This window comes from Rhinopithecus roxellana, chromosome 16 (assembly GCF_007565055.1).
Source record: "Rhinopithecus roxellana isolate Shanxi Qingling chromosome 16, ASM756505v1, whole genome shotgun sequence".
Classification (NCBI taxonomy): domain Eukaryota; kingdom Metazoa; phylum Chordata; class Mammalia; order Primates; family Cercopithecidae; genus Rhinopithecus; species Rhinopithecus roxellana.
Genome location: NC_044564.1, coordinates 116,327,121 through 116,349,723, shown reverse-complemented (window position 1 = coordinate 116,349,723; position 22,603 = coordinate 116,327,121). Strand labels below are relative to the sequence as shown.

The following is a 22,603-nucleotide window of genomic DNA, read 5'->3' as shown; positions in this document are numbered from 1 at the left end:
TCAGGGAGTAGCGGTTAATGTTCTACTCTCACAGACAGTCACCTCCATCTGTGAGCTCGTACTCTGATTAAACAGTGGTCAGTGCAGGCTGGAAATACACTTTCCTTTCATAGGCAGTCATGTGCTAGAGGTTACAACTCCAGGGCGTGATTTGGAACTAGGTCATCTTCCTAGCTCCTCTGTCTTCATCCTTGGATGACCTAGGACAAGTGCCTTCACCTTTTAAAACTTTGCTATTCCCATCTGTACAGTGAGAATGAGTTTCTAGGAGGTTCAAAATGACAGAGGGCTAGGCAGCACTTTGCAAAGAGCTGATGCAAATGTGATTTCCGTTTCCCAACCTGCAAACCACACACCTCCCATCCCTCACTTTCACTTCCAGAAGCACACTCCCCAGACTGGCACAGCTGGTAAGCCTTCAGTGCAGGGAACAGGTATATTTTAATTTGCCCCACCCACTGACTTGATGAATTCTTTCTCTTCTCCTTCAGGGACTTTCCTAACTTCCTTCTGTAAACGAAGGAAGGAACACATGATCACACTGTATATAAATATGCTTGGGAAAGCTTTCTTCTTCTCCTTCTTCTTTTTTTTTTTTTCCTTAAACCAAACTTGGTTTCTGTTGTAGGCGGTACATTCTCTAGCAGGGTAGGGCCACAGTGTGCTCTTGAAGAGGGGAGGGGAAAGGCAAAGGGAAGGAGGAGACTGAGTGATTAAGTCATCCACTGTGAGAGCTGGTCTTCTATTTAATGGGGGCTCTCTCTGCCCAGGAGTCAGAGGTGCCTCCAGGAGCAGCAAGAGCATGGCCGAGGATCTGGGACTGAGCTTTGGGGAGACAGCCAGTGTGGAAATGCTGCCAGAGCACGGCAGCTGCAGGCCCAAGGCCAGGAGCAGCAGCGCATGCTGGGCTCTCACCTGCTGCCTGGTGTTGCTCCCCTTCCTTGCAGGACTCACCACCTACCTGCTTGTCAGCCAGCTCCGGGCCCAAGGAGAGGCCTGTGTGCAGCTCCAGGTAAGCCACATGCCACTCTGACCTTGGGGGAGATCAGTGGACTCTCTGCAGGGAGCGGCCACTATTTCAGCTCTGGACAGAGGACAGAGTTTCTTGGTGTATCACATTTCTTGTTTCTACATGCAGGGGAAATGTAGAGTGGGAGGGGTGGAGAGGTTCAATCTGGTGTTTGTTCTCAGTATTTCTAGGGAATGAATAGTTCCTTCTTTTAATACGGGAATAACCTTAAGCCTCATATTTTTTAGATAATTATAATCATAGCATACTGGCAATTTGGGAACATTCTTTTTATTTAAGAAAAAAACTTTTAAAATTACATAACTAACACATGGTCATTGAAAAAAAGTTAGAAAATACAGATAAGGAGAGGAAGAAAGTTATCATTACCCGTAATTCTTATAACTGACCACTGTTAACAGTTTGGGATATATAATTCTGTACAGAATTCTATGTAAGATGTAAAATGGAATTTTTTTAATGAGATAGATTATTCTGAGTCTCCTAATATATTATGATTTTATTTATATGCTAATGAATTCACAACAGCATGATGCTATAGATACACAATCCTATATGTGGATGCTATAATTTCTTACCCACTCTTTTTCTTGGGTTTAGAACTTTTTCTCTTTTTAGAGCTTAAGAAAGAACCTCCTTCCTTATTATCTATCTCTAAGGTCTTGCTGGGGCCTGGGAGAAGCCTAGTCAGAAAAAGAATATACGGTCTAGGGAGAACAATGGTAGGGGCAGGGATAGGTGTCAAGAAGAAAGCATAATTCTTGGCTAGGAACATCAAAGATGTACCTCAAAACCTAAGGAATGTGTCTTTCCATTAATATCCTTTTTAAAAATGCCCCTTCATAATCTATGATGGCTGATTTCATTTCACTTCAAAGTATTAAATTGCAAAGGGAAAAAAAATGGGTTTTCAATGGGTGTAACTGGAAACCTCGTCTCTAAGCAATCCTGGCCAGCTCCAAAGCATAGACACCATGAGTAAGCCATGGAAAATCTGTAATTCTCGCTGCCCCATCAGGGTCAACAAACAGACTGTGATTCAGGCAGCAGCGTTCATAGCCAGATGCCATTGCTTGTAAAAAGTAGAAATACGCAGACAACCCGGAAATGCTGTTTATGATAAAGGAGAACCGCAGGTCATGGGAAGTCAGACTTTGACCCCTTGACCACCAAGGGGCCAGTTTCTGCTAGAAGTCAAGCCGCAGCACCCAGTTGGTGCTCTGGGACTCTGTCCCTCTTTAGCCAGGAGGAGACAGTTGTCCTCGAATGAGACACTGAGTGGTCTCCAGAAACCTGCACTGGGGTCTGAAGGAAGCCCAGAGGCATGACAGGTTCCCATCGCCACCAAGATGATGTCTGAGAGCCCTTGGTCAGCAGAAGGCAAGGAATACTTTTGTCTATCTAGAAAACCAGCAAGCAGAACGTCACCGTCCAAGGAGGATCCATAACTTGCCCAGCCAGAAGGTGAGATGAAGACATGCGCTGTTATGAGACAGGAAGCTCAGTGAAGAAAGGCATGGGGTCTTTTTTACTCACTGCTACCTTGCCAAATCTATCACTGTGCCTGTCCAATTGCAGATGCTCAAGAAATGAATAAGGCTGACACCATCCATTCCATTATCATTAAACTCATCTTCCTGGAGAGCAGATGTGTGGAGATGATTGCAGCTCTGGGTTGCCCAGGCTCTGTAACTTCTTAGTGTGTCAGAAGAAAAGGAGAGGGAAATGGTGGTGAGGCTGGGCTCATGTAGCAATCAGGGTCCTGAAAAGAAACAGCTGGCTCACTCAAGAAAGTGTGTTTATAGAAGAATATTTAAAGAGTTTGAAGGGGTTTAAAGAAGGACCTCTTTGCTGAGATGCAGACAGATTGAAGGGAACTGAAAGGGCTGGAGCCTCCAGGACTAGCAACAGTGGGAAACCAGTGACCATGCCTTGGTGCGAAGGGCACATGGAGGGAGAAGTGTTAGAGAAACCCAGAGAGAACTAAAGCCTAACAGAAGGCCTGCCTGGAAGACCTAAGGGCTCTGGAGAGAAAGGCAGTCACTGCCAAAACAGCAGCGAGAGCGCAGAAGGAAGGAGGGAATGCTGACTACTCCCCCATCCCCCACCCTGCCTCCAATCCAATCCCATTGACCAGGCTCAGCAGGAAGCCAGGGCTCAAAGGTCCAGGGGCAGCTGAGCCAGGAGTCAGCTTCACAGGACAGAGCAGGGCCTGGGAAGGGCCGAGAGGGGATCTGGAGGGACTGATGGAGAAGAAATGGCTCAGAGGAGATGGGAAAAGACTGGATTCAAGGAGGGAAAACCAGGGCACCAAGGAGAGCTTGGGTAAACATACAGTGAAATATGGCTCACTTCCGGCTATGGAAATAGGCATGTGGTTTCATTTCTTTGAGCCTTTCTCCTTTTCTCCAAAGGGGGTATTAATATCAATACTCTGACAACACCAATAAGGCATGTGCAGGAGGAGCATTGTGTATGTTGGAAATGTGGGGAGAGCTACATGCACATGGCAGCTGTGACATGATCATCACTCTACCCCAGGCACCAGGCAACTACTGAGAAAATTTGATGTTGGCCTCAGGAAGTAGGCTATTTCAACAGAGAGGCACTATGGAATTCCAGATGTTCTCCTGGCCCAGCCACAGGGATAGGGGTGGTTCAGGAAAAGCTTTCTGGAGGAGGGAAGGAAGGCACCTGGGCTAGATGCTGTGGCTGAGGTCCAGATCACAGACCCCATTGTGGATAAAAACCAGTCAGATGATCGCAGGTCTTTGGAGATAACAAGGCCTTTGAAGGTCAGCTAGCCTAAAGCGCCTAATTTTGCAGATAGGGTCACTGAGGCCCAGGAGACTGAAGAGATTTGCCCAAGTCCGTACCTCTAGTCGGTGACAGAGCCATGATTTGAAACTGGACCATCCGACCTCCTTCCCTGTGCATTCAGGCAGTCATGTTTGTGCTGTTCCAAGTGCCAGGTGGCCACACCATGGATCAAAGGAAGAAGGAGATCATTAAAACCATGGAGAAAACTATTACTACAACTATACCAGTTACTGAGCCTCACCCCTCTCCCAGTGAGGAACTTCACATGGCAAATCTTATGTCACCCATAGAGTCACCCATCTAGAACTCCTGGCCCAGCAGAGAGTAAGGCTACCTGTGTTTTTCCAAAGAGAGAATTAAGAATCAGAGAGCTAGCACAGCATGCATATGTTACAGAAATACAATTAAAAACAAAATCTGGCCGGGCACAGTGGCTCACGCCTGTAATCCCAGCACTTTGGGAGGCCGAAGCAGGTGGATCACGAGGTCAGGAGATCGAGACCATCCTGGCTAACATGATGAAACCCTGTCTCTACTAAAAAATACAAAAATTAGCTGGGCGTGGTGGCAGGTGCCTGTAGTCCCAGCTACTCGGGAGGCTGAGACAGGAGAATCACTTGAACCCGGGAAGTGGAGGTTGCAGTGAGCTGAGAGCGTGCCAGTGCACTCCAGCCTGGGTGACAGAGCAAGACTCCATCTCAAAAACAAAAACAAAAACAAAGTATTCTCCCAACCTAGAAATCCTATCCACAAAGGTAGTGGAGAAAGAAAACAGTTTTATTGTTGAATAAGCATTAAACCAGAATGTGATGCACATCACAGGCAATCTACCAAGAGATGGCAAAGACAGATATCTTACCCTCTTATGCAGTCAAGCAAATACAACCCATTACACACAAGTTAACTGAAAGAAAAAAAAAAGTGCATAACAGTGTATATAATATGGTACACTCATTTTATGAAAATATTTACTGATATGAACATGTTTGTAAATACATATTATATCTCAGGAAGAGCACAAAAGAAATTGGTAATTCTGCCAGCATCCAGGTAGAAAACTGGGCGGCTTGTCAACAAGGGAAGGAGGGAGTCTTTTATAAACCTAGCCTCTTTCATACAAAATGTGTACGCTACCTATACAAAAAAGTATAGAAATAATAAAACCTGTTAGGACCTTTAGATTTCTGCAGAATATTAGGCAAATGTATCTTGGAAGAGTTGAGGGTTGAAAGTTAAAACCCAGTTTGAATTCTGGCCTAGACACTTCTTAACCATGTTACTTTTAACCCTTTGGGGCCTCGGCTTCTTTATGTGTGAAATGGGGATAATTACAAATAAAGTATTTGCAGTGTCTGTCATGGAGTGAGGGATTAGTAAATGTTAACAGTTATTTTTATTATGATCAGGGAATTTCCCTGCTCAGGGAAATTACATCATAGAGGACAACTTCTTCACCTGCCCTGGAATTTGCCATTGCCTGGCCAGAGAGTAGGTGTTGATGCTAGAGGGATTCTTGGTCCATGTTTATGAGCTGTCTCTGTGTTTCATTCCCCACCCAGGTCTTGCCTCCCAACCCCCACTAATTTCTCAATCCATTCTTTACCTGGCTGCACTTGACAGCCCTGTAGGCTGGGTATTCTTTGGGCCCTACAGTATCTTCCACTGCCCTCAGATTGGGTCCACAGGCCCTACTCTGGCCCAGGTCCCCTGAGACCAGGCTTCCATCCTCTCTGGACACAGTTCTGGCACATGGAGTCTGTGCAGGCAAAGCAGAATGCACCAAGGTGATTCAGCCCAAGCCCAGCAGTGGCACTCAGTACCGCACAATGAATCCTCAAGGATGCTACAGGAGGCATTCCTGCCCAGCGTTTAACCACTGCCCAACCTGTCCTTCCCTTTACAGTCCTACTTCTAGCATCATCTGCACACTCTCCCCACATTCTCCTTGGTTTCCTCCAACCTCACTTCCACACCTTCCTGAAAATCTCTACAATGCTCATGACTTTTATTCCCTGAACCATTCTTCCCCCTTGAGGCCTCCTGGTCTCCAATCAGACCAATAGGGTCCTATAGTGATGGCTTGGGCTTCAGAGTCACACAGACTTGAGGAAAAGCCATGGCTCCACCACATCACAGCTGCAACCTCTTAATAACTTATTATATAGCAGAAACCACGCTAAATTTTTTCATATTAAAGGTTTTGAGACAAGTACATGAGATCACACCTATAAAGCATCTAGCATGGTATCTGGTAGGTAAACATGTGCAATACTTGTTTGCTGTCAATACTACATGCATCATCTCAGTTAACAATGGAAATCGCACAATGAGGAAACTACTATTATTATCCACATTTTAGAGATGATGAAGCTGAGGTTTAGAAAGGCTAAATAATGTGCCCAGTGACACAGTTAAAGAATGTGACACTAAGATTTAAATCCACTCTATATATTTATCCTAATCACTATGTTGTCTGCCTCTGGGAATAAGTCCAACCAAGTATTAACCTCCTGGGATAGGCAGGAGGGTTTAACTATCAAAAGCGCCTACCCCATAGTAAGTGCTCAATAAATGCCAGTCCTCTTCCTCCCCTGGGGGCACCTATCTGTACCTGGCACATAGAAAGCACTAAGTGTTTTCTGGATGGAGGGAGGGTTGGAAGGGCAGGCAAGGTACTAGATCTCCCTGGGCCATAGACTCACTGTCTATAAAATGAGGAGATTAATACACTTTCTATATAGCACTAGGGTGAGAATTCTGCAAAATGTCCAGAAAGCTGCTGTGATAGAGTAGATGCTCAGCAGACGTGATTACCTCCCCATCCCCACTCCACCTGGGATGAGCCCTCTTATCTCACTCAAGTTGTTTCCTCTTTCGGAAGGATGTTGGATCGTGATAATCTCTTTCAGTCTTGTCTAGAGAAAACAAACAGATATTTGAGATAAAAGTACTTTATAAATTGCAGACCTCTTATCGCTCGATGAAGATTCCCCTGCTGTAACCTCAGGAAGTATCAGCATACCTGGAAGATATTCACTCCAAAGATCAGGTTGTGGGCAAAAGGAAGGGAAAGCAGAGGCAGTGAAGGTGCACTGAGGAAGCGCAGAGGCAGGAAGGGCGAGCAAGCCTGGCTGTGAATCTCGGACATCCGGGCAGCTTGCAGCTGGTAACGGCAGAATCCATTCAATGTGAACATATTGCAGGTGGTAATGGCAGACATATTGAATATTGAATGTGAACATATTGCAGCTGTTAATGGCAGAATCCATTTAAAGTGAACATATTGCTGAGTGCCGGGGCGGCTTGGAGAGCTCCTGCATCCCCACCCAATGGAGCACACACTGCAGACCACACACTGGCTACAAGAGGTCATCTCCCAGCCTGACCCGTCCTTGTAGCTGACAGCAGCAACAAGCGGGGGATGTGAAGTGGGTAGGGCATAAATTTCGTTCCCTCAACCCATTTGCATTCTGAAAGGGCAGAAGTTCAAAAGCCTGAGGAAGCCTATCGAATGTCTGTCCTTGGTGAAAAGCAGATGCCTCCCAGAGCTCCTAAAGCATCCAAATCTACTCCTTGTGATAAAGCGATACAAGGGTGACTTCTTGTACAACTGAAGTCATAAGACCAAAAGGAGGATGTGCAGAACCAACAATACAGCCTACAATCATACGCTGAGCCCAAAGAAAGAAGGAAAATGAACCTTATGTATGTGGCCTTTCTGAGCCATCACAATAGACCTGAGAGGAAAGAATTATTGTCTGCTTTTATTGATGAGGAAACAGTTCCACTGAGGTCAAGTGACATGCCAAGATCAGAGCACCAGGAAATAATGGAGCTGGGATTTCCAAATTTGCTCAGCTGTAAATACCAGCATCGTTGCTTTGCACTGTGCTGAATGTTGCACATAAAGCCCTATCCAGGGCACCTTGGAGGATGATGAAATGAAGTGACCTCAGAATAAAACATTTCCGGGTTGGCATTATCTTTGTGCAAGTATAAACAGGGAGAAGCAAAAGGAAGAGACAAAGAGGCAAACGTCTGCATATTTCTCCTGGAAGTGCTGGGAGGATGTTTTGGGTCATAAAACATTTATGCCTTTGCAATTACAGCATTTACAACAGCAAGAGATGAATATCTCTCCCTGTTTGTGAATAGAGATAGAGAGTGACTATAGTACCTGAGAGGAAAGGCTACGTGGATCATTAGTTAAAATACACTTAGGGGATTTTTCTGGGGAAATGCCAGGAAATCTCAAAGACTATCTTGCTTCAGGCTTGTTCATCTATTGTACATTCAGCTAATGTTTATGAAGCTCCTAATATGTGCCAGGGTCTGTACTTGTTCTAAAGGTTCAGATCCCAAGCCCTCCATGCACTCTTTGACCTTGGACAGTTGCTTGACCTCTTTTCATGCCATTCTAAGCCACGAAAAGGTGATGCTGACCCCTCCTTTAAAAGTAACTGGAGTATTAGATGAGGCAGACACATAAACGCCCAACACAGGACCTGGCACCTGGGAAGCATTCAACTAAACTTCAATCTCCTCTTTCTGCTTTCTTCTACTCAATTTAAACAGTTAAAGTAATTCCAAAAATACCTATAGTAACAGACCATGGTTAGTTGGAGTCAGGGATTACCAGTCAACATACAAAAAAAAAAAAAAAAGCAAATGAGAGGAAAAGTTCCCTGACCTACAAGAACTAAGGAGGGCAGACGAAGGGAAGTACCAACTGTTTTTTGCTGGGCCTAACATATGCTGGTGGGAGCAAGCATCCCATCTCCCTCTGAGATGCATGCCCATGGGCATACACATTTGCTTTTTCTGACTCTGGCTCCTGGCTAAGCCTTGCCACTTACAACAAATCTTTCTAGAGCCACAGCTATGCTCCACACAGAGCATGATGAAGACCTTTAGAGGCCCTAGTACTAAACGACAAACATTTTTAATAGGAACAAAAAGTTGTCTTTCCTAGATTTTTGGATTGTAAAACTCTGGCTGAAGTCACTGCATCCTCACTCCCTCTCTGACTCTCTTTGTCTCCCTCTGTCTTCCTGATGCCTGACAATCTGTGCATTTTGCCAGTTGGATAATCTGGCAAAAGTGCCAGGCACTGTCTGAGGCACTAGGAATACAGGTCCCCACATGCAGGCAGATTGAATTTTCAAAGTGAGAAAAGTCATAAGCACACAAATAAATAATAAAATTGGATCCTGGATCTCAGCCAGTGGTTTGAGAATATATGTATAGAGGAATAATCTCAGTATCAGACACTATGTCAATTCAATTGGAGGCTAATGTTGCCATGACCAGCACCTCTCAGGAGCCAACATCTCTTTGGTGCCCCCAGAATAATGAGAAGTGATGGAGATGAGTCAGGGCTGGAACACAGAAGACATTGCATTGGCCTGGTGTTCCCAGGAACCAGCCTGAGAGCAGGCATTGGGACAACTGTAGTGCATAAACCTTTTCCCAAATAAGCTATTATTCCATCCTCTCAAATTTCTTCCTCATTCATTACTACTTCCTTTCACAATAATTTTCCTCCTGTGATAGACAGAGTTGTTACTAAGAGAAGCAGCAGTGGAAGGTTTAGATGTTGTTCTTGGAGAAAGAGTTTCAAATGACGTCCTTCTTGTGGACTTTTGGAATGTTGTAGTCTTCAACATCTGCCAACAGGCTCAGTCACCACCTCCAGATGTTTAGTGACACACTGGACCATACTTATCTATCCATATATGAAAATAAAATGTGTGCCCAAGTTATAGAAGTCTAGCAGAGTAAACAGGGAAATGTGTCCACAGCTCAGATACATGCTAATGACAATGGGATTCTGAGTCAAGAAGGAATGTTGTAAACTCTTAGCTGAGTGTCATCTTAGCCAAAGACAAGCAGGATGTTCAAAATTTCTCAGCAGAGAATTAAATAAATCAAAAGAAGGCCAACCAGGGCAGGTACCTTTCCTATACCAGCGGATGCAATCAAGGTCTCTCTGATTCTCTTTGAGAACTCCACCTTCAGTTTTCTGCCTTGTCAAAGGATCAATTCCTTCAGCTCTGTCAATATCAAGGAAGACAATAGGCTACAGAATAAGTTCATTTCTGGGCTGCTTCTCCACTCCCTCAAGACCATCCAAGTTATTGATTCTGGATAAGTGATCACAGCAATTGGGTTTAGGTTTTCAAAGACTGCTGTACTCATGACCCTGTGCTAAATGCACATAATGTGTTCATTTCCCAGCAGAAAGTCTTGATGTTTTCCAACTACCCCCATGTCCTGTTGAGCCTCCTTACACGTCGTATCCATACATATGACACCACATCACAGATGCAGGGTATTGAGGTATTTGCTATTGTGCAAGCTGTTGGCCTTGTCTGGAATGGTCATTACCTCTTTTATCATCTGGCTAATACTTGCAAGACCTGTAAGATTCTGTTCAGGGGCAATTTCTTCTGATTCTCCCATTTCTGGGCCAGGTCTCTGTGTCCCAGAGTCTTTATTGAATGAATACTCATTCAATAAAGTAACTACACTTACTCTGTTTCTTCAGATACCTTGAATCAATTCACACTGGTTGCCTCTCATGGCTTGGAACACAGGGGACTTAGAGAGAAGTAAATAATGGATAGCAATACTGGGATGATAAGTTAGGACTTTGAATGCCAAGACAAAATGAGATCAGACTGGGTCTGAAGGGCCATGAGGAGTCATTGAAGGTTTATGAGCAGCATAGTATCTAGACAAAGTGATGCTTTAGAAAAAGCCCTCTGAAGGCCGGCCAGGAAATAGATCAAGGAAAAGGAGAAAACAGAAGTACAAAGACCCTGCCAGGGGCTGATGAAAGAATCCAGAAGAGCAGCATGCCAAGGCCTGGAATTGAAACCCCATGAGAAACACTGCAAAATAGAAGTGACAGCCCTTAGTTTTGTGGAAGAAGATAAAAAGAAAATTTCAGGTCTGGTAATTGAGAGAAAGAGGTAATGGTGGCTTTAACAGAATTGAGAAGTGGATGGAAAGGGGCTGGAGAGACTATAAAGTCAGTTAGTCATTCAAAGACAAGATTTCTGCCCTCAAGGGGCTTCTAGTAGAGGTTAGGTAGCATGACCTGGGAGTGAAAAAAGGCTGCATGTCCCGGCTCTAACAAGATCACCGATATCGCAGACCTGCTCATAGACCTAGGTTCAGCAATGACACAATTAAATCCACATGATTACACAGGCAGATGGCAAGACATCCAAACATATGATGCCACGCCACAGACACATACACAGATGCTAAAACACATCAATGTAGTCTCCCCACTGATGGAGCTGTATTCTCTCACACTCACACAGACACACAATTCCTCATTCATGAGACAATCCTCCCTCAGTATCCACGGGGATTGATTTCAAGACCCCAATGGATACCAAAATCTACAGATGCTCAAGTCCTTGATATAAAATGCATAGTATTTGCACATAACCTAGTCACATTCTCCTATGTACTTTAAATCATCTGTAGACTAATTATGATACCTAATACAGTGTAAATGCTATATAAATGGTTGCTATGCTATATTGTTTGTTACTTGCATTATTTTTCATGGCTGTAATTTTTTTCAAATATTTTTGATCCACAGTTGGTTGAATCTGCAGATATGGAAATCATAGAACCTGACTATACACTCACAATACACACATTTTGAGATGTAAAATAGATCAAGTGTCCGTATAATAACAGAATCATTCTATTAGTGGAGATTGTCTAGCAACAAGAACCAAATCAGAAGATTGGGTTGAGTCAAAATCATATTAGAGAAGGCTTTTTTTAATATCATAAATTTTGCTTTATTTTTATTTTTATTGATACATAATATTTTATATATGTGTGGGGTCCATGTGATTTTTTTTTACATACGTAAAATGTGTAATGATCAAGTCAGGGTATTGAGGGGTATCCATCACTTTGAGTATTTATCATTTCTATGTGTTGGGAACATTTCAAGTTCTCTCTTGTAGCTACTTTGAAATGTACAGTGTAATATATAGTTGCTAACTATTGTCACCATATTCTGCTATCAAACATTAGAACTTAAACTTTCTATCAAACTGTACATTTGTACCCATTGTCTAACCTCACTTCATCCCGGTCTTCTCCCACTCACCCACCCTTCCCAGACCCTAGTGTCTGTCATTCTACTCTTTACCCCCATGAGACCAACTCTTTTAGCTCCCACATATCAATGAGAACATGCAAAGTGTGTCTTTCTATGTCTGGTTTATTTCACTTAACATAATGACCTCCAGTTCTATCCATGTTGCTGCAAATAAGATGATTTCATTTTTTATGCCAAATGGTATTCCATTGTTTATATGTACCACATTTTCTTTATCCTTCCATCTATATCTTGATAGAGATGTGGATCAGATTGATTCCATATCTCTACTATTGTGAATAGTCCTTCAATAAGCATGTGAGTGCAAGTATCCCTTTGATATATTCATTCCTTTTCTTTTGAATACATACCCAGTAGTGAGATTGCTAGATTGTATGGTAGTTCTATTTTTAGTTTTTTTTGAGAAATTCCATACTATTTTCCACAGTGGCTGTACTAATTTATATTCCCATCAACCATGTATAATAGTCCAATACATGATATTATTTCTAAGCTAAGAGCATACTTTTGCTATTAAGCTTTATGCTCAGGTATGTGAGTGGTGGTTCCTTCATTATCCATGCATTCTTTGCACCGACTCATAGATTTTCTGATTTGCTCTTCACCTCAATCCTGTGAGTAATTTAAGGCTAAGTGTGTTATTATTCCCACCTTAGAAATAAAGATACCAAAGCTCAGAGAGGAAAAGTCTTGCTCAAGGTCATATTGTTAATAAATGATAGAACAAGGATTTAAATTCAGATATGTCTGTCTCCAAGGCAATTACTCTTCCACCATCATGTGGTATCTGAAATAGCTCACAAACTAGGGTAGCAGTCATTTAAAAAGTCTTTATGTATTGCATAGAAACAAGGAAGAATTGTTGAGACTGATGAAAAGAATATAGTCATTATTTCCTTTTCTGTATCATTTTTAAGAAGAGTCCCAATTTTTAAATTATGGTAGAGAAAAGAAAATAAAGCAAGTGCCATTATTTGTTAAAATAACAGAAGCATAGACAAGGTGCTCAGTTCCCCTAGAATAGAACAGGAAAAGCTCTCAAAAAAAGAACCTTAAAGTTGAGCTTCAGAGACAAGCCTAAAAGAAAAGAAGGTCATTGGAAGTGTCAGGGGAGGAAAGGGGACAGCAGAGAGGCAAGATTCCCATCAACAAAAATATTTTCATTCTCATTTCCCTCATCACAGAGTACCCAGGCTGGGCAGCAGAAGCTTTGTAATCATACCTGTGCTATGGGCAGCTGCGTGAGTGTTGGGATGAAAAGGACCACAGTTGGTCTAAACTGTGTTTTCTTTCCCAATAGGCTCTAAAAGGACAGGAGCTTGCACCTTCACATCAGCAAGTTTGTAAGTATGCTCATCTTCAATGCCTTTCCTTGTGGGGAACAAGAACATTTCTAGTGGTTCTGTATGTAGGAAGTTCAGAGATGAGTCTTTAAGTATAAGTTGCTAAGCTGAGGGATGCAAATCCAGAGGAGAAGTGAGGCTCTCCGCTGCAGGCACGAAGAAGGCAAAATGGCACCATGGCCAAGTGTGTGGCCTGTGGAGCTGATGGCCTGAACTCAAACCCCGACTCTGGAATCTACTAGCAGTGTGACTTTGGGCAAATAATTTCACCTGTCTCTGCCTGCATTTACTCACCTGTAACAATGGTGATACTAGATCCTACTCAACAGGGTTAATGTGAATTAAATCAGATAATTCCTATAAAGGGGTTAGAACAATGTCTAGCACATCAAAAGTATGCAATCGATTTTTGCTTTTTATCATCAGCAGCAATACCATATTTATAACTGCAATTAGACCACGCCTAATCCAACATAATAGTTTCTGAGAACCAAAGGGAAATTCTAAGGTCTTCTCCAGAACTAATAGGCAAACAGAGGCCCAGAGAGGGAAAAGGATCCAGCAAGGTCATATAGCTAAAGAATAGTTCCCATCCACTCCTCGTCCCATTTCTTTTGGGTCATCTATTCAGTGAATATAGTTAAAGGGACCATGGAAGAAGGCAAAAAGCCAATTCACTCCCATGAAGGAAGTTTGAGGGAAGGAGCAGTGCATTGTGCTTTATTGAGCATTGGCCATGTGCAAAGTTCATGCTAAGCACCTCCATCTATACTGTGCCCATCTTAGATGAGATGAGAAAATAGCATCTCAGGCAGGCTAGATAAACTTGCCCAAACCCATGGGGCCAAGATTCATTTGTGTTCAAGACTCTTTCTTCTGAGTCTTCGTGTTCTTGTTGGTGCTTGCTGCAAGTGCCACATTCCAATGCAAAATCCTGCAAGGAGTGGCACTGGACCAAGCTGGAAGAGATCAAGGTTTCTCTCCTATCATAGGCACCATGCAACTCACAAAGGGCCATCTTCATTTCAGTCACTCGTTGTCTCATATGAAGCACATTTCTCCTTTTGTTACAGATGCACCTCTTAGAGCAGATGGAGATAAGCCAAGGGCACACCTGACAGGTAAGCCTCCCTGCTGTGTTTTATGGGAGACCATGGGCCAGAATCCTGAGATTTCTTTCAGCAGTTTAGCAAAATTCATTCTAGTGGCTTAAACTGAAAACTACATCCCTTGGTAAGAGACTCCTCCCCTCAATATTCCAGTGTGTGTGTGTGTGTGTGTGTGTATACATATGTGTGTGTGTACACACACACACACATGTTTTCTTCATCCACTTATCTGTTGATGAACACTTAGGTTGATTCCATATTTTTACTATTGTGAATAGTGCTGCAATAAGCATGTGAGTGCAGGTGTCTCAGTGGAGAGTTTTTTGGATGTCTTCTTCCCTGGCGGGGGGTCCAAAGGCCCATGTCTCTTGGACATTTTCTTTCAGATTCTATCAGCCCTCTTTCTTTCTCTCCTGTCTCTCTCTTTCATTCATACACTGAGTCATTCAGAAATGGCTTCTCTCCAACTCAGAGCTGCAAGTAATTCTGGATCTGGTCACAGACAAAAAGTCCCCAGAGTTGCCAATTTATCTAGTTCATCTGTGCCCTATTCAAGATGATGTAACTAAATATTTACCGTCAGGGAGGTGTTTCCAAAGAATTTTCATCGGTGTATGGAAATCAAGAGAAATTCCATACTATCACCAGTTGGCCAACTTTCCAAGTCTAGTGTAGACATCTCATGCACCTCACACCTAGAGTTCCTATACCTCTGAGACTCCAGAGGAAAGAGCAAGACAGTACAGAAGGATATGTTAAAATCCATTGAAAACCTAGAAGGTTAAAAAGGAAGCATACCCTCCTGACCTATACGAAAATTTGCAATCTGCAGAGGGATATCCTTGTGGCCCAAGACATTGGTGTTATCATTTGACTAAGAGGAAATTATTTGTGGTGAGCTCTGAGTGAGGATTAGGACCAGGGAGATGCCAAGTTTCTATCACTTACCTCATGCCTGTAAGACAAGTGTTTTGTTCCAACTGATGAATGGGGATAAAACAGTTCAGTCAATTACTCACAGGGCAAAGAATGGGAATTTGAAAGGTCTGGTGCCCGGCCTTGTCATAGGTAAACAAGAGAGGCATTCATTAGTTTTATTGGAGTCATTTGGGAAAGGATAATTCTTGCAGCAAGCCATTTTCCTAAACACAGAAGAATAGGGGGATTCCTTAACCTTCACTGTTCTCCAGGATCATAGGTCTCAGGTAAAATTAAAAATTTTCAGGTCAGACCACTCAGTCTCAGAAAGGCAAAGTAATTTGCCCCAGGTCACTAGTCCAAGATACTATTCTCTTTGAACAAATGTGTATGTCCAGTCACATATTCTTCATTCGTTCCTCCCCAAAGTAGTTTTTAGCTGTTAGGTATATTCGATCACTTTAGTCTTTTTTGAAAATGATATGAGACCCTTTTATAGCAAAGTCTACAGTTTCCAAATGAGCAAATTAATCCTCTCTCTTGTCTTTGCAGTTGTGAGACAAACTCCCACACAGCACTTAAAAAATCAGTTCCCAGCTCTGCACTGGGAACATGAACTAGGCCTGGCCTTCACCAAGAACCGAATGAACTATACCAACAAATTCCTGCTGATCCCAGAGTCGGGAGACTACTTCGTTTACTCCCAGGTCACATTCCGTGGGATGACCTCTGAGTGCAGTGAAATCAGACAAGCAGGCCGACCGAACAAGCCAGACTCCATCACTGTGGTCATCACCAAGGTAACAGACAGCTACCCTGAGCCAACCCAGCTCCTCATGGGGACCAAGTCTGTGTGTGAAGTAGGCAGCAACTGGTTCCAGCCCATCTACCTCGGAGCCATGTTCTCCTTGCAAGAAGGGGACAAGCTCATGGTGAACGTCAGTGACATCTCTTTGGTGGATTACACAAAAGAAGATAAAACCTTCTTTGGAGCCTTCTTACTATAGGAGGAGAGTGAATATCATTATGTGAAAGTCCTCTGCCACCGAGTTCCTAATTTTCTTCATTCAAATGTAATTACAACCAGGGTTTTCTTGGGGCCGGGAGTAGGGGGCATTCCACAGGGACAATGGTTTAGCTATGAAATTTGGGGCCCAAAATTTCACACTTCATGTGCCTTACTGATGAAAGTACTAACTGGAAAAAGGCTGAAGAGAGCAAATATATTATTATGGTGGGATGGAGGATTGGTGAGTTTCTAAATATTAAGACACTGATCACTAAATGAATGGATGATCTACTCAGGTCAGGATTGAAAGAGAAATATTTCAGCACCTTCCTGCTATACAATGGTCACCAGTGGTCCAGTTATTGTTCAATTTGATCATAAATTTACTTCAATTCAGGAGCTTTGAAGGAAGTCCAAGGAAAGCTCTAGAAAACAGTATAAACCTTCAGAGGCAAAATCCTTCATCAATTTTTCCGCATACTTTCATGCCTTGCCTAAAAAAATTAACAGAGAGTTGGTATGTCTGATGAATGTTCTCACAGAAGGAGTTGGTTTTCATGTCATCTACAGCATATGAGAAAAGCTACCTTTCTTTTGATTATATACACAGATATCAAAATAAGCAAGGATGAGTTTTACATGTATATCAAAAATACAGCAGTTGCTTGTATTCAGCAGAGTTTTCTTGATCACCTATTATGTTCTGGGTGCTACCTTAACCCAGAAGACACTATGAAAAACAAGACAGACTTCACTCAAAACTTGCATGAACACCACTAGATGCTTCCTGATCAAATATCAGTCAGCATACTCTAAAGAATAACTCCAAGTCTTGGCCAGGCATGGTGGCTCACGCCTGCAATCCTAACACTTTGGGAGGCCGAGGCCGGTGGGTTATCTAAGGCTGGGAGTTTGAGACCAGCCTGACCAACATGGAGAAACCCTGTCTCTACTAAAAATACAAAATTAGCCAGGCGTGGTAGCACATGCCTGTAATTCCAGCTACTCAGGAGGCAGAGACAGGAGAATTGTTTGAACTGGGGAGGCAGAGGTTATGGTGAGCCCAGATCACACCATTGCACTCCAACCTGGGTAACAAGAGCAAAACTCTTTCTAAAAAATAAAAAATAAAATAATAACTCCAAGTCTTTAGAAAATATCATCTGAAACAGTTACATCAGATTTCTGGCACTCTCCTGACTGTGGAAGATAGCCAACTGACTGTGGATAGCCAGCTGATTAGTTCCCTGAAGAAACCTGAAGGCAGACACCTAGTTAACTAGATCAACTATATACTGCCAACTCATTGGATGCTGGGAGACAATGGACTTATTCCCTGGAGGAGAGGAAAAAACAAGTCAATCACCAAATCTGAAGACGTTAACCTAGATCTTTGAGGTTTGATTTGCAACTTTATATACAGAGTATTATGTGGGTATTTTTCCTTTAAAATATTCAAAGGGATTTACATATGGGATTAGCCAATGAGCCTAGCCAAGACCTTCCCTGGAGGAGAGGCTGGACATTGAGGAGGTCCCTTCTGTGTTTCAGTGGGTTCATTCAGTGGGTTCTAGTCTGTATGAGTTTCCTATGCTAATACGTCAAGGGCAGGAGAGGCAACTCTGTTCTCTTAGCCTTTGTTGACTTGCCTGTAAAGCAAGAATCTGCCCATTTGTTTCCAAGGAGCAAATGAGCTCATGAGAATGAAACATGTTAACTTCATGCATTCTGCGCCATCTGAGCATTTTGGCATGATATGACCCTATTATAAATGCTTCCTATTCTGGGAGACCTCACAGATGAGTCTGAGAGCAAATTTGGCACCAAAATCACTCTCACGCTGGTTTCCAGTAGACTGTAGAGGCAGAGATGCATTTGAGAGGCTCCTGAGCAGAGTGTCCAGTGTAGTAGGAGTACTTGATCAATATTTCTTGAGTTATAATTAAATAAAAATTAATTTCTGATTTCTCAGTTTGGAGGTTAAGGTTCTAAATATATTTTCTAACCTCTGCTAGGCTAACTTAAACCAGGCCTTTTTCTTGCCTTCAGTTTCTCAAAATAGTCAGCACAGACTCAGTGGGAGCACAGAGGAGTGTGGTCACCTCCACCTGGCTCACCAGAGTCTTCATAGAGGAAGTGAAGCCTGGAAGAAACTGGGGGGGGCCCAGATGACCACAGGGAAAGGGCATCTCAGATGGAGGAATTACCCTTGACTTAAAGCAGAAAAGAAAGATTTCTCAGTAACTCCAAAACTTGTTTGATGAGAGAATATTCCCTCAACCAATTCCTAGGACAATATTTATTGGTAGATCAAGAATGTTTCCTCAATAACTCTAGTCTAGCTCCATGATCAGAACTAACACCCATTAAAAGCATAAAATGTTCTTTCTGAACCAGTCTTCATGGTGCATGAGAGCACCAAGCAGCTTGGGTATGCAGGAGGAGATTTGCACAGAAGAGTGGCCTGCTCAAACCTGCCCACTGTTCTGTAGGTGATCTGGTGGATCTGGAAATTTATCCCAAGACAGGAATTTCCTAATATTCGAAGACAATTGAGGCTTTGGGAAATTTTCTGCTGTGTATTTATTTGGCTCCTGTCGTAAGCTTGTTTTTTAAAGAATGTATCATAGCTCAAGTTTTTACTGCTGATTTTGTTAAATTCTGTACAGTACAGTATATTTTTACAGAAAGGCACAGTCAGATGTTCCTAATATGGCTCATGTCAGAACTTCTGTTCCCAAGGCATTACCTCCATAGCAAAAATTAGTGCACTGTTTTCAAAGTGAGGTGGAAAAGTGCTTTTAAGATCATGTGATGTTCCCCCAAAAAGGGGTTAATGGGGTGTATTCCGGGTTTGGGAGGGAGGAAGAAGCATGCTTTAGAAAATAGTAAATTTAGGGAGAAAATGCTTTGCTGGTTAAATGTCGCTCAAAAGGCAGAATTCAAATCAATTCCACAAACATTTGCTGAGTACCTACTGGCCCTGGGGACACAGAGATAAATTATTTAGTCTCAGACGCGCTCATTCTAACTTCCCAGCACCTCTACTGTCTACAGATTCTTTAATTTATATTGGTTGTATCTGCTAATTAATTTGCTAACTTTAGGCACATGGATCTATTCTCATTATGAAAATGGATGCCATTTGATGAAGGCTGATGACTAACAAAATGATTTGTGTTTAAGTGGTTTTTAAAAAATAGCTACTCAAGGATAGTTTTCCATAAATCAAGAAGGTAAAAAACAAAATTACCCTTTTTTATTGTAGAATCCATTATTTAAGTCACAGGTAGAGAGAGGTTATTATTTGCTATACTCAAGTTTGATCATCAACAACCTTAAAAATATTGGAACTTCATGGATGACCCAGAAATGCTTTGAAAATCTGTGTTCCTCAGCAAATACAGAGACCATGATCAAAATGCACAGAACCACTAACAGTTTGATGCTAGCATGGTTTCAGTCTATTTGGGAGAACAGAATTGCTTATGCTACTAAAATTTCTAATTTTATTTCTACTAAGGTACAGTAAGAAAAGGGAAAAGTGTACCTTTTCGCTTCCTGAAATATGTCAGGTTGAATCGATAACAGAGCACACCAGAACTCTTGGTTCCATTTCAATCTAAACTATTCAGTTCTCATCACCCCAGAGGAAATTCTGCCTCTGTGCTAGTCAATAATCCCCCTGAATTATAAAAGTTTAACTAACACTGTGCACAAGGCATGGCCATTGCCAGCATTCTCTTGCAATGTATTTTCCCCAGCCCTTACCCAATTCTGTTTCCATGATTGTGACACTGGGGATTAATTCTGCAGGACAGAACTATTTATATTCTGTACCTTAAAAACACATGCAAAAGTCTCTTGCCTCAAGATTTCTGGCTTTCCTATGGCCCAGAGTCCTAGAAGTGTTTTAATATTTGTAGCAGAATTTTCAAGTGTACATCATTATCCTGCATATTAACATTTTTGCATCATATTGGCAGCTGGACCTACAGAGAATTTAGTAGACTGTTAACCTAATAACCCTTGAATCCTTTTGCACCAGTAGTGAGAGAATGTGGATCAGAGCCACCACATCCATGCCCTGTCACTCTCTAATAACCACATTTACAACTTCCCCAGCTCTGAAACACACTTGCCTCCACCCTTCCATCACCCCATTTTAAGATGAAAATACCATACCAGGCTGGATGGAAGAAGTTACTTGCCCAGGACCACATGATGAATTAAGAGCTGATCTAGAACTAGGATGCTGTCTTCCTGAACCATAATCCTGGACTCTTCTAACCTCTCTACTCTTAGCAAATAGAGTTCATTTTAATGATTGGAAGGAAGACGGGAGAAGTATTTACAAATACCTGTAGGACAACATGGAAGTGGGAGGAGACTTCTTCTGTATCTCCCCAGAGAGGAGAGCTGGGGCTACAGAGTTGCAGTTACAAGGTTGCCCTCTCTGGCTTGATCCCCAAAGGAACTTTCTGCTCCAAAATAGAATTTTTCTAGGAAGCTATTTCTCAGTCACTGGAGATACTCAAACAAAGGGCTTGTCACAAGGATTTTTGTAGAAGCTATTCTTCACAGAGTTTAGGGGAGAGATTAAGCCAAAGGATCTCTGAGGTCTTTTTCAAATCTATGATTATGTGGCCTTTTTTTCATTGACTTCCATGTGTTCTAGTTGATCATTACAAACCTGGCAGGCCTTCTCAAGAGTTCAGTAATCTGCTATCATTTCCCACTTGTCCAGAGAGTGTCCAACACAAAATACCCCTAAGATCTTGGCCAATAGAGAAATGTCATGGAATTTTAGAGATGACGGTATCTGCAGTTTATTCCAAGTTACATCATTTCAAGGATGAAGAAACCCAGGCTCAGAGGGAGCCATCACCTCCATGCCCTATCACCGTTGGTGGCCAGTGCCAGACAGTAGCTAGTTGGAGTGCTAAAAGTAGAATTTAGACCTCCTAACAATAAGCCCAGCAGTCTTTCAACTTCATTCATAAATCATTTTTATTTTGAGGATCTGTCACATGGCAGCACTTACCCGAATACTGGAGAGCTGAGAGGGAACGTGACAGGCAAGTCCTACTCTCACAGTGTATACATTCAGGAGGAACAAGACACACAGTGTCAATAAATAAAGTAGCTGAACTTCATCAAATGATTTTATTCTTAAAGTCATTAAAGCACATAATGTTCCCCTTTTTTTGTTTCAGGGGTGTAAAGATTCAACAAGTGTAGGTGTTTATGTGGTTTTAGTGACAAACCCCATGTGCTTTCATTGATTTTATGTTTTATGTTAAAACATCAACCCCAAGGTAAAATGCATATTGTATGTTGTTGGATACATACTTAACTGGTATGCATCCCATGTCTTTGGGCACTAGTGTGTATGAATTCTAATCTCTGTAAATGAAATGTTGTATGTGTTAATATATTTAATAGATGTAACTTAATAAACTGGCATTGAAGACTGAAGAATTTTCACACTAATTGTCAATTCTTTTGTTAATGTGTTCCTTTGTTTTTCTTTCTAGATTAAGTCTCTTGGGATTTAAAAAAATATATATGCATCTAATTCTCCATGTACTTGGCTGCAAAATGGCAACTGACTTTCATGGTTATAATAAACCTTAAAACAAACTTAATTTTAAGGTTATAATAAACCTTAAACTGAACACCACAGAGGGTGTCATTCTGGTCAGATGAGGGAAAGGAAGGGAAGGAGAGAATCTACAGGGTTCCTTTTATGAATTATAAGACTTTGTAGTTAAGTAGCTTAAACTCACATTGAACAACCCTATAAAAGAAAGAGAGACCAGAAAGACCCATGCCAGTATATGGAGGAGTTCGAATTTGGATCAAGGTCACTCCCTGATACTACACCTTCTGCCTCGCATCAAAACAGCAATCCACAGGAATCAAAAGGGTTCAACACATCCATCACTTTCTATTTTCCAGCACAGTAACTGGGGTTGCTGTTGGTGCTCAGTCAATGATACTGGATTGAACCATATTAAATTGCCATTTCTGAAGGTCAAAAGGGATCACATGCCAGAAATTTCATTTGTTTCCACCTGATAGTTGTATGTAGAATCAAACTTTAAGGGAGAGGGGGTAAGGCTTTCCTCTATAACATCAGACTCAAAAATTTCCCTCCCGGTGGGGAACCAGAATGCATGTATTGATGGCCTTCTGAAATTCAGTTCTCACTCTACT

At 42.2% G+C, this 22,603-nt stretch overlaps 1 protein-coding gene across 1 annotated transcript; it reads left to right on the top strand.

The window, feature by feature from the left end:
* Positions 1-686: 686 nt before the first annotated feature.
* On the top strand, positions 687-21,875 carry TNFSF15 (TNF superfamily member 15). Its single transcript, XM_010384769.2, has 4 exons — positions 687-1,012; positions 13,306-13,348; positions 14,422-14,469; positions 15,928-21,875. The coding sequence occupies exons 1-4, from the start codon at positions 803-805 to the stop codon at positions 16,380-16,382; spliced, it is 756 nt and encodes a 251-aa protein (XP_010383071.1). The 5' UTR covers positions 687-802; the 3' UTR covers positions 16,383-21,875.
* The last annotated feature ends 728 nt before the right edge of the window (positions 21,876-22,603 follow it).